Raw genomic sequence first — 16363 nt, 5'->3', positions numbered from 1 at the left:
GTTGGGATTGACTCCCACGGCTGCTAAACAGACTCTTCCGAAAGACCGAAGATTTCTCATTGCTGGCCCTGGTTTTTTATTAGGGGTCGGGGCCTGGCGTGTCTTAGGGTCTTGTTCTTATGGGCAGATTCATTCTGAGTCCTTCCTTCAGACCCAGCTAACCTCATGCTCCCGGAAAAACACAACACGACCACAACCACCACAACAAAAGGCTCCTCCCCAAAGTGAGTCTAAATGTACGCTGGACGGGTGGCGGCCGGACGTGGAGACGCACTTTTGTGCCTCTAATCTCGAGCGTCCATCTGGCCCGGGTGNTTTTTTTTTTTCATTGTCTGGAGCAGCAGAGGAGGCGAGGCGCCGGGAAGGGATGAGGGGAGTACGAGTAATTAACACGGCGGAGGCACCCCTCGGTCTCCCACTTCCACCCACACCCCCCAAACCTCCACCCCCTTCGCTTTGCAGGAAAAAGCCTGGATCTGGGGGCGGGGAGGTGGGGAGCCAGGAGGGGCGCGCACACGTATCCAGAGGCGCGGGCACGCGCGCCCACTCTCCTTCACATTCACCTTGACTGCAGGGGGGCGGGGGATGGAACTACCTTACCCCCTCCTCCACCAACCCTTCTCCCCACCCCCTGCCGCTGTCCTGCACAGACGCCAGCTTGGGGCTGGAGGGGTGGGGTGAAGTGAGGAGGTGAAAAGGCCCTCGGGTAGCCGCAGCGGCGGGACAGCCGCGCGCTCTCCGCAGTGATGTCAACCGCATCCGCCGCAGCGCCCCCCATCCCCACCCCACCCCAACTACCCCTACCCTGGGCCTCGCCAGCTCCGCGGACCGCGGAAACCATAGTCCTGCGCCTCCGGCCCCGGGACCAGAAGCAGAGGGCGTGCCGATGCCCTGAGTCCCCCACTGCATTCGCAAAAGAGGGAGAGGCAGGGAGTGGACCAGCCGCGGTACCGCGGCTCCGGGAGCGGAGGAAGGGGAGGAGGACAGCGGACTCAGACGTAGTTTGACGCCCCTGGCCCCTATGGGGAGTCAGCCCCGGACTGGTGCAGCCAGGGTTACGTTATTAAAGGGGCGGAGGGCACGGACCCCTGCAGGTGCCGCGCGCGTGGGCAAGGAGAAAGCGCCCCCTTCTCCCGGGATAGAATTGGGTAAACGGAAGCGCGTGTGAGTGTGGGGGTGCGAATCGACACCTCCATCCTTGGCTTTCCCGCTCTTCCGAGCTCTCCCACTTCTCACTTTCCCCAAATCCGCATTTTCCTTGGCACAGCTTTCCCCGAACAAGAAGAAGAGGGAGGTACCCGGGGGCAGTGAGAATGACGTGTGCTGGTGCAGAGAGGGGGTGGGGGGCTGCGGGCCGGGCTCTGTGGACCGGCTCCTAATCCTCTTGTTTTCGGTACAGTCAGCAGATGTGGCTTCTTTTAGCTGAATAATCCTTTAAAGGAATAATATTTTTTTAAAAGGAGATCGACCTCACCCAAAGAGGACGGCGAGCGAGATTAGGGCTTGGTAAGGATAAATTAAAAGGCTCCAAATTCTCTCTGTCCCTCTCTGCCTTCCTTTCTCCCCTCCTCCCCCTCAACTCCTGCACCCCGCACTCGACGCGAGTTCACGCGGAGGGCTGGATTTCCAGGCTGAACCGCAACTTGCGCTGCGCGTTATTATTATTCATCTGAGGGTGCTGCCGCCACAACCTTTGCCTTCTGCGCTCCTGTCCTTCCCCCGGGCCGTCGCCGCCAACAGTGCAGTCCCCTCCTGCCCGCAAGCTCTGGTCACCAAAGGGAGATTCAGAATTTTTTTTTATCACGCTCATGATCATCATCGTGATGCTCCTTATCGTGGTTATTATTTCCTCCTGCCAGGTAGAGCGACCACCAGCGCCTGCTCGCCGCCTACCCCTTCCCCAGCGAAGGAAGCAGTCGGGCCCGGGCCCTGGCAGCCGCTCCCTGGACGCAGCTTCCTCTGCTTCTCCGCATCCCTCCCTCATTCATCTGTATGTATATCATGTCGATCCTTTTTTTCCCAGTAGATTTACTGCCTTCCGTTGGGCTGGCTGGCCGAAACGCTGCGGACTGCGACCAGTCTCTTAAAGAGAGCAAAAAAAAGGGAAAGACCTTGTATGGACACCGGGACAAAGCACTTTGGGGTCGGCGAGAAGGGACGCACCGGAGCGCCGCTCCGGAACTCGAGTCATCGCCGGTGCCAAAGGCCTGCCCGGCGTGCGGACCGCTGAGGGTATTCAGAATGACTTTTGTTTATCCTTTTTGGTATGCTTGAACAGTGTTATTGCTGGGGAAGAGTTGGGTTTGTTTTTCTGGGAAAGGGAGCTGAATTGTGGGATATCAGGTAGACTGTGCTTGCCTCTCCTGTTCCCCTGCCTCGCCTTGTCGAGATCCGGGTGTTAGAGAGGAGATTGGGGACCAGAAGGCTTAGAGAAGAGTAGAAGCCGGAGATGTTGTCTGGAGGGCTAAGGGGACAGTGGGGGCGAATGAGAGGTGAGTAGAGATGGGCCAGCTGGAGGAGGATTTCGAAAAGAAGGGTTTTAATTAAAAACAAAAACAAAAACCCTTCGGGTTCACCGGACGGGTTTTGCTGGGGATGAAAATATGGGTGTCTGTCATAGAAGCTCTGAGAAATGGATGAAATTGTGATGTGTCCATGTACACACATAAGGAGGCGTCTGCATTTGTGTGTAAACAGAGTGGAGAGGTGAGGCAGGGCACAGAGGGAGGGTGCTTAAAATAATGTCTTATTATCCCTTTGGCTTTGGGGACTCTCGTCCTTTGGCTCTCTTCCTTTTTTGACCCAGGGAGCCAGCCGCACTAGACATGAGTGACCTTTTAAATCTACGCCCACCCCTTACCTGGTAAAGCCCGTTGACAGTTTGGGGTAGGGTGGGGAGAGTGGTAGGGGTGTTTCGAAGACGTATATATTCTCTCTCTCTCCCTCCCTTCTCCTTCCCTTCTTCCCCTCCTCCCTCGCTCTCCCCCCGTCACTCTCTCTCTTCCTCCCTCCCACCTCCCTCGCTCCCTCCTCCCTGCTGCATTTTGCATGAGCTATCTAGGTCATTAGCATTTTAGCGTATGCAAGACTTGACAAAGCTGATGAGGGGCCAGATGGGCCTCGCTCTTATGGGGTTTTTTTTTTCCTTTTTTTTTTTTTGGTTTTTTTTTTTTCCTTTTCCTTTTTCCCTCCACCACTTGGGACCTGAGCGAGAGGACTGCAGCAGGCGAGTTCCGGAAGGCTGAGTCCCCCAATCCCGGCCGTGGACCTCTGCAGCTCGCCCTGCGGCACGCCCGACCAGGCTGCGCCTGCCCTCGGCCAGCTAGGTAAAGGCAGCCCTGTCGCCCTGCCCTGGCAGTCGCTGCCGAGCCCCTGCTGCCCTCCTTGTCCCTTGCGCTGGTCTTCCCCCTCCTGGCCCCCCTCAGTTTCCTGGGCAAAGCTGAGGGCGAAATGGGTGGATAGGGTTTGCTAAGCTGGGCGAGGTGGGTTTGATGTTGTTTTGTTTTTTTTTTTTCATTGTCTGGAGCAGCAGAGGAGGCGAGGCGCCGGGAAGGGATGAGGGGAGTACGAGTAATTAACACGGCGGAGGCACCCCTCGGTCTCCCACTTCCACCCACACCCCCCAAACCTCCACCCCCTTCGCTTTGCAGGAAAAAGCCTGGATCCTAAAGGATGGGGGAGAACAAAGAGCCTTTGGAAGACGTCGCTGTTATCTCATTGTCTGTGTGATTGGGGGAGCTGCGGTAGGGAGGATGCTGTGGTCCTTTTCTCTCTGCGCTCCCCCACCCCCATCCTTCTCCCCGCTGTCACTGCGCACGCACTCGCGCCGCTTTTTACTTAATTTTTTTTCCCCTTGTTTTCTCATTCCTTCTTCTCCCCACCCCCTTCCTTTCTTCCACCTTTCCTTCCTTCCTCCTTGCCTTCCTCAGGAGAAAGGCCTCTCTCTCCGTGTTCACAGCGGACCTTGATTTAAATGTCCATACAATTAAGGCACGCGGTGAATGCCAAGAATGGGGCTGGCTGAGCACCGTCGGTCCGCGAGGGCCCGCCAAGGAAGGAGCCACAGAGGCACCCTCCGCAGAGCTCAGCGCTGCGGCTTGGGGAGGGAGGGGTCTCGGGCTCCTGCTTGCTGGGCTGGGCTGCCGGGAGCCGGAGACTTCAGGGTGGGGAAGTGTGTGGCTTGTGACAGACGCGGGTTTAGGGATGCAAACAGATTCAGGGAGAGAAACTGAAACTGATTCTGTGACGGAACCGCAGATCTGTGCAAGCACCCATGCGGTGGTGGGGGGGGTGCCTGTGAGCGCATTGCGGGAGTGCTTCTGTGTGCATATTTTTCTATACTCGGGGCGCATTGTATGCGGGTGGACACCTTTTTCCGTGGCTGTGTTTTGTTCTGGGCTTAGCTTCTGGTTTGCTCTTTAAAAAAATGTATCTGGTAGTCCGAAGACTGGCAGACTGGACCAGGGCTTGCTCTGCGAGTATATTGTGCTCTGCTCGAGGTTTGTGGGGAGGGAGATAGCCAGTTGCAAGGGAGGAGGGAGGTGTTCGTCACCCTTTGCTTTAGAGCTGTGGGCACCTGACAAGCGTTAAGGAAGTCATTGGGATATATGGGGAACAAGGGGCAAACTCTTGGTGGGCTCACAGGCTCCATCAGGGCTGAAAGCATGGCCAGGGCTCTCGGGAGCATCTCACTTCCTCCTGTGGCTGTAATTGCAGTTTTAGGCAGACATCCAAGAGATGCAGAGGAAGGGAGAGGCGCAATAACCTAGACTACCGAAGTGGGTGGTGGTGGTGGCTGTATGCCTTTTAACATCCTAACAGAAGGAAAAACAGAATGTGCACAAGTCAGGGTCTGAGAAAAGACTGTTTTGAAAAAAAATGTCAGGAGATGGGAAGGGTCAACCTTCCCTCATTCTGAAGAACGTGCTTCCCCAAATGGGGCCTTATTCCCAATCAGTGGACCTAGAGCAGCAGCTGGTCCTAGAGGCCCCTCACACTGCACAGTGACAGCCCATCCCATCTCCAGCTCTGTATTAAACCCCAAGCTGCAGTAAGTGGATGGTGGCATGACCTAAACTCATTAATTTCCTGGTGGAGAAAATGGAGGAGGGGCAGGTCCCTGCAGAGAAAGGAGGCCAAGTAGCTGGATGTTCCTACCCAGGAAGCCTGCTGCATCCCTTTCTCCGCCCTTGGCAGAGGCCTGTCTTTGCAAGGCCAAGGCCATAGGGATGCTTAGGTTTTCAGTTTGATTCCTGACATAGTAATCAGAGCCTAAAAGAGCCTTAACTGAGGAGCTGTTTCTTCCCCAAAGCCTCAGTCTAGCCTACTAAATAAATTAGTATTCAGGGATGCCCTAGCCTCATTTCTTCCCAAATATTTATTGAGTACCTACTATGTGCCAATTATTGTGTAATTATTATACCTTAGGTTCTTCTTTTGCCCTCCTAAGGTGGTGTCTGGAGTCAGTTGAGATTAAGTGTGCCGTGCCCCATCTAGACACTCTCAGAACCTTCTCTGGGTCGGCAGAAATGTGCTACAACCTGTTCACCCCTGCAGGGAAGGCTGCAGGTCATATCATGCAAACTGCAGGCACTGTGCCTCAAGTTCCAGAAGGCAAGCTTGGCTGTAGGACAGACAAGAGAGCAGCTTCTCTGGCCCCTGAGCCTTAGCCAGGGTTGTCCTAACAGGCACTGACAGCCGCTGCCTTCAAAATAGACCTTCCTCCAAATGGAGCCTCCTTGGGGGTATAAATCCCTTTGCCTCTCCCTTCCCTCCTCACTGAGAAGGCTGCTCTTATGATTCTTTGGAGCATGATTTAAGCCTCTGATGACCAACCCTTTGCCCCCACCCCAGTTGTCCACATTAGTCAGCCTTGTCTCCATAATTGCTTCTCTGTAATTCCATCAGACATGGCTGCACCCTTTGCTGATGTGCCGCCCAAGTAATGCCCCTTTTAGTTGGAAACCTAACGCACTTCTCTCTGAGAACTTAAACCGCAGGCACCATGGACAAGGCCTGCCAGCTTCCTGCTGCCGATAATCTGCAATGGGAGGGGCATATTTTTTATTTTATTACTTATGTAAACTCTTGGTCCAGAAAGCTTTAATGTGTGTGGGAGTGTTCTGGGTTTGCTGGGTCTGTGTGCATCAATGTGGGGATATTCCTGTGTTCACCAGGTCCTTACAAATGTTTTTATGTGGGGCTTTAATAGCCAAAAATGGCAGAGAGGAATGCACCACTCTGCCCTCTATGTAATTTCAAGGCCCCTTTTTTGTTCACCAAATGGAGGTATTGGAGTGAAGGTCAGTCCTGGCTTCTTCCCTTCCTCTATATTTGGAGCCTATTTCTGCCCAGCAATGTTTAGGTAAGAAACTTGAAGGTTTCTGATTTTTCAAGGCTTTTCTTTAGCGCTTAACATCATCTTCTCCTCCTACCTATTTGAGCCCTTCTAATTACATCCTATTGTTTACACAAAGGGGGGGATATATGATTTTGAAAATGTAGGACATGTTTGAGGCAGTTTGCTGAGAATATGCCAAGAAGACCCCCAATCGGTTCACACATACCCCCATCACTATGGTCCTCATGAGGATGAGAGCTCATATGCTTCTCAAGGTGACTGTATCAGATATTTTAAGATGGATTTAGAAATGTATCAAAGGAAAATTGGTAATATTCTTCTTTCCTCTGCCAGAGACGGCCCAGATCTCTGTTTAACTGGAAAGGAAATTGATCAAAGGCAAAGGTAAATTCCTCTATCACTTCTGTCACCAAAGGGGTGGAGAAGGGGGACAGGTTTAGTGGCTGCGTGATGAACCTTAGCCAGAGAAATATTTGGGGGGAGAGGTAATTTCTCAGCAGGTATATGCCCACATATACATTTTCTCGCATAACCATATCCATTGCTAATATTTATAGAAAAGCATTTAACCACACACACACACACACACAAATCCATACATTTCTACTGTCTCCACAGGGAAATAATTTTCTATTTCCCTCTACTGAACTTACATAATACCCCCACCACTTGTTCCAACCTGAGAATGGAGTCCTCTGGAGGCAGCTGAAAAGCTTTCTCCCTAGGACAGATGGAGCCTCTCTTCCTCCTCGAGGCTGTGGGTGGTTTTAGAGCCCCATGAGTCAACATGGGCTGAGGGTTGTGCTGGGGTCTGTGTGGTTGAGGCTTGGCTGGCTGATTCATGGTGATGAGTATGTCAATAAGAACAAGTATGAGAATTATGATACCTAATAAAGATATTATTTTTCTTCCAAATCCCATCTACAATTCTTTCATTTGGGTGTTTTTGCCAAGTCTTACTCAATTTGACTTCAGTTTAATATATAGATAGATAGATAGATAGATAGATTTAATATTTAATTGCATCTCCTGTGTAGGCATCGAATAAGAGAAAGGACATCAAATAGGATTCATTGGAGTCAATGCGTGCTATTCTGTGCCACCCAGTTCAGGTCTGCAGGGGACCTGGAAATATCTGCACCAAATTTAGATGGCCCCAAAGGGGGAGGAAAAAAAAGCAGGCCTTATTGAGAGCAAGGAATGTTCCAGGTCAGAAACAAAGTGTCAGCAATTCTCAATAGGTTCACCTTTTCATTTTCTTATCCTTCTCCCTTTTGTCTTAAAATGAAAATGTTATCCAAAAAATGAAGACCTGGGTCATGCTGCATAAGCCCCAAAAATAAACTTCCAGAATCACTAGAGGTTTTCTCTCTGAACTTTAAAGTGTGTGTTGGTGGTGGTGGGGGGAGTATTTTAAATTAAACTTTTATTAAATTATTTGAAAATCCAAACTATTTATTTCGTAAAATACACAAATATTGGGACTAGGACCTAGAAGGCAATATTTTCGCTGGAAGTTCAATTGCTACTTGGTGTAACATCTTTAAGGTGGTTCTCAGCGGAGATCGGCGTGTGCTCGGGTCCTGCCCCAGCGGCGGTGCCCACCCACCGGACCCTAAGCCCAATGCCCAGGGCTTGCCAGTGACCTGCTTTCCAAGGCGCATGAGGCTTTTTTCTTCTTTCTCTCTAATGCCCCGAGACACCTACATTGAGCAAGGTGAAGATGCACAGACGCTAGCTTCCTTGTTCTTTTTGGCTCCTGTTTTCCCAGCTTTGATATTTTTCTTGCCCGAATCAAGAAACCCCGGGGCCTCCAGACCTGAGTCACCCTGCACTCTCCAAAACTTCGGACTGATCCAAGGTGCGGAGAGGGCAAGGTGCCCCCGGCACGGGGCCATCAAAGACAGGGAGAGCTCCCCTTACCGCACACCTCCATGTTACCCTCATTTCACTCCAGCGCTAGATGGGACACACGACGATCAACAATAGAGATAGATGATCAAGGAGTCGGGGTTAGGAATGGGGGGCGGATCAGGGAGGGGGTGCATCTCCGGCTCCGAATGGGTCGTGCCAAACCAAAGTCGTTACCCGCCCTCCCCAAAGAAATGTCTGTCAGTCCAGCTCTCCAGCGCTCGCTGAGGCCTGCGGCTCCCGGCCTAGACGTCTGGCCTTCCCGGCCGCGCGCCCGGCCTGGCCTCTGCGCGGAGACCGCCAGGCGCCCAGGACTGTGCGTCCCTCTCCCCTTTTCCCCGTCTTTCTTGTCCACAACAGGACCTGCGGCTCCGACGACTTCATCTCGCACCCCAGAAAACCTCAGAATGTGCGAGAAAGAGGAGCAGGCACCAGCATGGCCAAGGAGGGAGGAAGCTGGTTAAGGATTGCGACCGGCCGAAATGTCACTTAGCTTGGCTTCCCACGCACAGAGCGCATGGGTGAAAGCACTTTCGAGGTGTTTTTATTGGAGGAGGGTAATTTTCGCCTCCGTGCATCCTTCCCTGACTCCCCCTTTATGCCGCCCAGCCTCTTCTACCCTCCATGCCCACAGCAACAGGGCCAGGGAGCTGGGCCTCTGCCCCCAGGACCCAGCATTCCACCGCCCCCCCAGTGACAAGTCCTTGCCATCCCCAAACACCCTCCTTCCCCACCCCCGCAAAACTCTCTAAAGAAGCCAAAACAACAAAATTCTCAACCGAGAAGAAAAACAACACATTTATCCTTCAGCCTTTGTCAGCGCTGGTTGCAATTCCTACACCAGAAGGGACGGAGCCGCTTGGAAGTCTGAAAGAGGGGGAGCAGACATGCTCCTTCGGGGAACCTCTGAACCCCGGTCCTTGTCCCAGGCAGAAAAAGATGCAGCCGCTCCCCTCGATTGGACATGGTCTGTTTTAAAAAGAATTAGATTCCTTCCTTTTCCTCATTTGCTGGGTCCACCAGGGTGCAGTCAGTGATATAAGGCTCCTTTGGATGAACAAGCCAGTGCCCGGAAATAACCTTCAGAGCCCTGGTCTCAAGGTCATGTGCCCCAGGAACAGGGGCCTGTTGGCCTCTAGAGGTCAAAGGCTGGGACCAAAACGTGCCTGACAAAGGTAGTGCCACCAAAAGCTTCGGACACACAGGAAGGGGCACCTGGACATCACAATGGGTTCCCTTCAGCCCTGTCCCACACTTACACAGACTGAGGTGGAAAATATTTCTTCCCATTTAATTGAGACAGTGGTTTCATTTCAGGTTCCTCCAGCTTAAGGCCCAATGGGGGTTTTCTGCAGCTCTTTTCCCCTGTGCCTCTACAGAAACTAATTGCTGTTAATATCCAATTTGGGGCTTTATTATTCGTTAGCCAATTATGGATCCCATAGCCCAGGCCCCTTGCTGCTTACAGTCTCTGCTGGAATCAGCTAACATTGTGCCTGCTTTCTTCCTTCGCCTCTATTCAAACCCTTCCCCCACCCCCAAGATGATTTACTGGGAGCATCAGTCATTTTGTTTGTTTGTCCCAGCACTTAGCCCAGTTGGGGGGTGGGGGACGGTTGGGGGGGGTACTTTCAGGCTTTTTTTCCCCTTTTGAGGGCGATTTTTTTTTTCTTTGCAGTTGAAGAAAATAATTTCCACTAAAAAAAAAAAAATGAAGTGTTTTCACTCTCTCTTCACCCCCTCTGGGTTTTCTTTTTCTGAAGCCATTTTTGGAATAGCAGCTATCCAGAAGAAAGCATGGTGCCTCTGCCTCAGTTCTCCCCCTTTCCTCTCTCCTGTTCACCTCCCCAGGAGCCTGAAAGCTAATATATATGATGTCATTTCACATTTCAAGGAGGGAAACTTGAAAAAGCAATTTGGGAAAGGCACCATTTTCGGAGATGAAGGAAGGAGCTTTTTTGTCTTCTCTCCCACAGATGCCCTGGAAACCCATCCTGCTTTACTTCCTTACCGTCTGGAGCTGACGCAATTGGGGGCCGGTAGCCTTATAAAAAGAGTGTTCTTTTGCTTCATTTTATTCATGTGCTCTGAGTTTATTGATACACAGAAGCAAGCACTTCTCATTCCTGGTGCTCTGGAAACAGGAAAACAAAAGTCAAAATCATAAAGAGAGCAGGAAGATCCATCTTTGTCTGTTTTCCCTTCTTCGCCCATTTTGAAAGAACGCTTTAAATGCCCCCGTGTGCTCTTACATTTATCTCTAGCACTTCTCTAGCAACCTGCATAGTGTCCGCATCAGAATTCAATGGAGAGAAAAAGAAAATGTCAGAGCAGCTGGCTTTGGCTGAGGCCTCCTATGGCCACCCAGAGGCCCTGCCCCTTCTGATGAACTGGAGGGGGAGGTGGGAAGCTTTCATCACTGCCTGGGAATCCTATGGTCAGGTTTTTAGTAGGGGGGAACTGGGGGCGAGTGTTGTGTAAGGATGGGACATCATTAAGAAGGTATCTTACACATAAGGCTCAATAAATACCACCCAAATTGGATGCAATTAAATTAACAGCAGCTGTCCTGCTTTTCCTGCAGAAAAGCTACAATTATGCATTAAGGCCTCTTGGGCAGAGGATCGAGTGGCCTCATAGGAAAGGAAAGGGCTTAAAAATGTTTCTGGTTCATTCCCTAGCCTCAGCCCTGCTTAACTCATCCAGATGTGTGGAGTTTGATTTTTCAGGGAGTTCAACATTCACGACCAGGGCCAGACAAATTCAAAGAAACCCTTCTATAGAACACTTCTATCTTCATTGTAGAGCACTTCTTTTACTTGCTAATGACCCTTATATCTCTCCCTTCACCACTCCGCACTCACATCTCATGGCAAGGTCTTCCCCACTGGGGTATGTCCTAAAGAAATAAATAATCAATTTCTATTTCCTTCTACTCTCCACCCCCAGCCCCTTGAAAACATCTGTGGACAAGAGGTGTTAGGAGAAAAGCAGTGAGGTTAAACCATTTCACACTAATATGTGAATTGCTGCCTCTCTTAACTTTCCCAGAGATATTTACATCTCAGAAGAGGCACTTACATAACAAGTGAAGTCTAACCGTAGGAGTTTCTTATAAAGCCATCCAGAAATGGGAGGGCAGAATAGCATCAACTTCCCACTTTGAGGGTGAGGAGAGCATCATCACCCCTTCATTCCAGACACACCAATGCTCCAAACACATAGATATGACATAGTTAATGAGAAAACACAGTCCAAAAGCCCTAAATGAGTCCTTGTTAGTTCCCTCCCCAAGCTCTTACATTTTACTAGTCCCACTTGAAGGCAGGTAGGAGCACCCTGAGCCTTTAATCGAGGCACCTGTGATTTTTGCATATCACTTTTGAGTATCAGTCTAGGTCAAAGGCCACCATATTTTTTTTAATTAAAATTTATTGGGGTGACATTGGTTAGTAAAATTACATGGGTTTCAAGTGTACAATTCTAATACATCATCTAAATATCACATTGTGTGTGCACCACCCAAAGTCACTTCTACTTCCATCACCATATATTTGACCCTGTTTACCCTCATCTACCATCCCCCCTTCCCTCTTATCCTCAGGTAACCCCTGCACTATTGTTTGTATCTATGAGTTTTTGTTTCTTTATTTGTCTTGTTCCTTTGTTGCTCCAAAGGAATGAAACTAGACTGTTATTGTCACCATGTACCAAAATTAACTCAAAGTGGATCAAAGATTTAAACATAAGACCTGAAACAATTAACTGCATAGAAGAAAACATATATACTAAACTTATGGACCTTGGGTTCAAAGAGGATTTTATGAATTTGACCTCAAACGCAAGGGAAGTAAAGGCTAAAATAAATTAATTCAGACTATATCAAACTAAAAAGCTTCTGCACAGCAAAAGAAACCATCGACAAAATAAAGAGGCAACCAACTAAATGCGAGAAGATATTTGCAAACAACGCCTCCAATAAGGGACTATAATAATATCCAAAATATCTAACAACCTCATACAACTCAACAACAACAACAAAAATCCAAGTAAAAAAAGGCCACCATATTTAAAGCCAGCCCTTTCATGTCACTCTGCATAATCATGAATTCTGTTTTCACTCTTCTATGAATCACAATTTATTATTGGATTAAATACTTCATTATGTGACACGGTGGGTCCCCTTCAGTCCAGTGACCCATAAGAGACTCCTTTGAGTTCCAGGCAAACTGGGAATTGGGCAGAGCCTGACTCTGGCATGCTCCAGGTTGGTTTTGTTCACTCTCCTCCCCCTAGTCTGCCTTTCCCTTGTTTAACCAGAGCTCCCTCATCTCCTTGATACGACAACTTTTCTCATTCCCATGGTGCATCTATGTTGTGAACCATGGCAAAGCCAGGGCCCAGAGCAAGTTCTTGGACAGTCAGAACAGTTGTGACTTGTTAGCAATTGTGAGGCCAGCACGTACAGTAACCGCCTACCCAACTTCCCACCAGCCTCCTAGAAAACTTGAACTTGGAAAATGTCAAATGTCTCTTCCCCTTTCTCCCCTCTTCCACTTCTACCTCAGCCTCTTGCCACCTTCCTGTGGACAATTAATCAATAGCAGCAGCATCACATGAGAGGTTACGAGTGTGATCTGCTGCTAGCCCATACTGTACCCCTATTGTGTTAAACCTGTCATACTCAATTCCTGAATCACTCATCATACTATAGACTAAAAACTATCCAAGACAGCATTTGGGGCAGCTAGGAAAATTAGGGTAATCCCAGGGTCTCTCTGAAATCTAGAGGGACTCAGTCTTTTCCATATTCTGAGGCTTCCAGAATATTAAAAAATTAAGAAATGCTATAACAAGATTATATGCTGATAGTTAAGAATTTGATATAACATGATTAATATCTGCTTTCAACTCTGTTTGTATACCTATGCTGTATGTATAGCATCTCCCAAAAATATTACCAGAAAGTCTACATATGAGGTCCTTGTGATGCTGGCACCCAGGCAGAAGGCCTATATGCTCAGGCTTAGCTCCCAACTCCTGGAGAGAGCACAGCATAGTGTATATGACTGCAAGCTCTGCCATCACAACACGGCTGTCTGTGGCTCTACCACTAGGTTATGGGACTTTGGGTAAGTCACTAAACTTCTCTGTAAAAAAGGTGATGATAATAATGCTGTCTACTTCATAGAGTTGTTGTCAGAATTAGATAATGCATGTTGAAATGTTTAGCATAGCATGTTGAAATGTTCAATAGAAATATAAAGCAAGCATGTATGGAATTGTAAATCCCCTAGTAGCCACATTTTTAAAAGTAAAAAATAACATGTGACATTAATTTTAATCATATGTTTCATATAACCCCATCCATATGACCTCAAATATTATCATTTCAACACGTAATCAATATAAAAAGTATTAATGAGATGTCTAACATTCATATACCAAAGTTAGTTCTTAAATATTTTCTAGGAACCAAATAGGGTATCTGTTTTTAAGCTTAAATTAAAGATTCTGTTCTTGAGTTGCAGTAGCCACATTTCTAGAGCTCAGTAGCCACATGTGACCAGTAGCTACTGCATCAGGCCGTGCAGCTTTCAGCATAATACCTGGCCATTACTCTCAGGGACCACCCACCCCCCCCAACCCCAGACACAGGGAACAGCTCCTTCTCTTCCCTCAGACTCCAAATCAGAGGCCAGGCCTGTCATTTGCTCCACACATGGCCTGCAGGATGAGCCCAAGCCCAGCATCTCTAGGGCCTCTTTGGAGTACAATTTTTCCAGTCGCTGATGGGGCCATCTGCCAGGAACATCTTCCTGACTTTCCCCACTGTGGTTCTGGGAAGGCTTTAGGAGTCTCAGGATTACGATGCTACGTGCATATGTGTAATAAGTGCGGACAGCAAGGCTTTTGTGGAGGGTTATTCTTAGAAACAAGAACTTGGTACATCTGTACAGCAGAAATGACAGGACTAATATGGACACACCAGTGTCTGACATTTGTTCCTAGTCACAGACCAAACTATAGATGGGAAAATGTAGACATGAGGGTGAGACATGTTTCTAAATTTAGTTCTATGCAAATTTCTCATACTGTTAATTACACATCTTCTCAACGTCCCCGTATTCGTTTTTCTAGCAATTTTTGTTGAAATCTTGCTGTGTGTCAAACACTGATGACAGCTAGGAAGGGTTTTTGCATATATAAGACTCATTCCACCCCTGCCCTCAATAATCCTGCAATCCAGTAGAGGTAAATAAGACAAATACATAAATAATTATGACAAAGCCTAATGTGATTGGTGCCATACGAGAGAGAGTCAAAATCCTAGGCGAGGTCAAATGAAAGGGATGCATTTTCCAAGGAGAGGGATAGGGAGACTTCCAGAGGCAGGTGGGATGTGGGGGAGGGGGAGTACCCTAAATGGGAGGATTAGCATGATCCCTGTCCCAGGCTGAGAGAGGCTGGCAAGACTAAGCGTAGGTATAATGACAAAATATCAGAAAGAAAGTTTGGAGCCAGATTGCACGTGGGAATTGCTGGATCATACAGTGTCTTAGTCAGCTCAGGCTGCCATAACAAAACACCACAGGCTGGCTGGCTTAAACAACAGACATTTATTTTCTCACAGTTCTGGAAGCTGGAAGTCCAAGATCAGGGTGCCAGCGTGGTCGGGTTCTGGTGAGAGCTTTCTTCCTGGCTTGCAGATGGCTGCCTTCTTGCTGTGTCCTCACATGGTAAAGAGAGAGAGGAAGTTTCTCTGGTCTTTTCTTATAAGGGCAATCATGATGGCCCCACCCTCATCTTAAACCCCATCACCTGCCAAATACCACTTACCATCTTCAAATACCATCACATTGGGGATTAGGACTTCTCCATATGAAGTTGGGGTGGGGGCAAGACAAAATTCAGTCCATAGCGCATAGTGGTTCTATTTTTAATTTTTTAAGGAACCACCATACTGTTTTCCACAGAGGCTGCAGCATTTTACATTCCCACCAACAGTGCACAGGGCTCCAATTTCTTCCCAATCTCGCCAACACTTGTTATTACTTTTTTATTTACAACTGCCATCCTAACGGATGTGAAGCGGTATTTCATTGTGGTTTTGATTTGCATTTCTTTCAAGATTATTGATGCTGAGCATCTTTTCATGTGTTTATCGGCCATTTTGTGTGTCTTCTTTGGAGAACTGTCTATTCAAGTCCTTTGCCCGTGTTTTAATTGTGTTGTTTGGTTTTTGTTGTCATTGTTGTTGTGTGACAGTCATTACTTTAGCAAGTCTGAGGCAGTTCTGACAAATAGAGTGGAGTCAGCAGCCCCTCACCCACCAAATAAAGCCTGTATCATTCTAAGTCTAGAGTCAGGTAGGTGCCCTGGTCATGTCCATGCTCACTGATCATCACGTGTCTCCTGGCTGTTTGTGCTTAAACTCTCAAACCTTCCACCTTGGTTGGTTCTCTGAAACCTTTGCTACATTTTGCTTGACTCCCAGTTTCTGAGAGCTAGGCTTGACTCTGGAGGGGTCGTCATCCATATCTGATGAAGGACTTAAAACAGAAGTATGTTCACAGCTCTTACCCTGACCTCTAGCATAATATTCAGAACTCTGATGATTTCAAGCGATAGAAGCCCAATGTGAACCAGCCTAAACATGAAGGGGAATTACTGTGTCATGGAACCCTGTACAAGAATCTAGTTGTAACTCAAGGACCGCTGGAAACACAGTCTCAAACATCTTTCCCTGCAGCGCCTGTCTCTGCTCCTTCTGCACATATTTAATTCTTCTCTCTTTCTGCAAACTGGCCTCTGCTTCCCAGGTCCACACAGCAAGAAACATGGCCATTGGGATTTTCCAGGCTTTACATTTTATAGCCCAGCTTAGTTAGGTCAAGTGCCCATCCCTGGGACAATCGACTTGACCAAAGAGATGGAAAACCCTGATTGGTCAAGTGTGAGTTAGGTGTATTCATGAAATGTTCATGGTACCGTGGATGAGGAGGGAGGGGCGGCCACCTAGAAAAAGTTACTGGCCAGGTAATACCACAGGTATCTGCTAGACCACCAATGTCCTATGAGTAGTACCCC

The 16363-nt window shown here is 48.5% G+C and overlaps 1 protein-coding gene across 1 annotated transcript; it reads left to right on the top strand.

Moving 5' to 3' along the window:
• The first annotated feature begins 1313 nt into the window (after positions 1 to 1313).
• On the top strand, positions 1314 to 10455 carry LOC109379506 (uncharacterized). Its single transcript, XM_019636115.1, has 5 exons — positions 1314 to 1318; positions 1606 to 1859; positions 2027 to 2264; positions 3210 to 3326; positions 10249 to 10455. Exons 1-5 carry the CDS (start codon positions 1314 to 1316, stop codon positions 10313 to 10315), a joined length of 681 nt encoding a protein of 226 aa, XP_019491660.1. The 3' UTR covers positions 10316 to 10455.
• The last annotated feature ends 5908 nt before the right edge of the window (positions 10456 to 16363 follow it).

The sequence above is a fragment of the Hipposideros armiger genome, unplaced genomic scaffold (assembly GCF_001890085.2).
Source record: "Hipposideros armiger isolate ML-2016 unplaced genomic scaffold, ASM189008v1 scaffold_27, whole genome shotgun sequence".
Classification (NCBI taxonomy): domain Eukaryota; kingdom Metazoa; phylum Chordata; class Mammalia; order Chiroptera; family Hipposideridae; genus Hipposideros; species Hipposideros armiger.
This window is presented reverse-complemented; position numbering and strand designations above follow the sequence as displayed.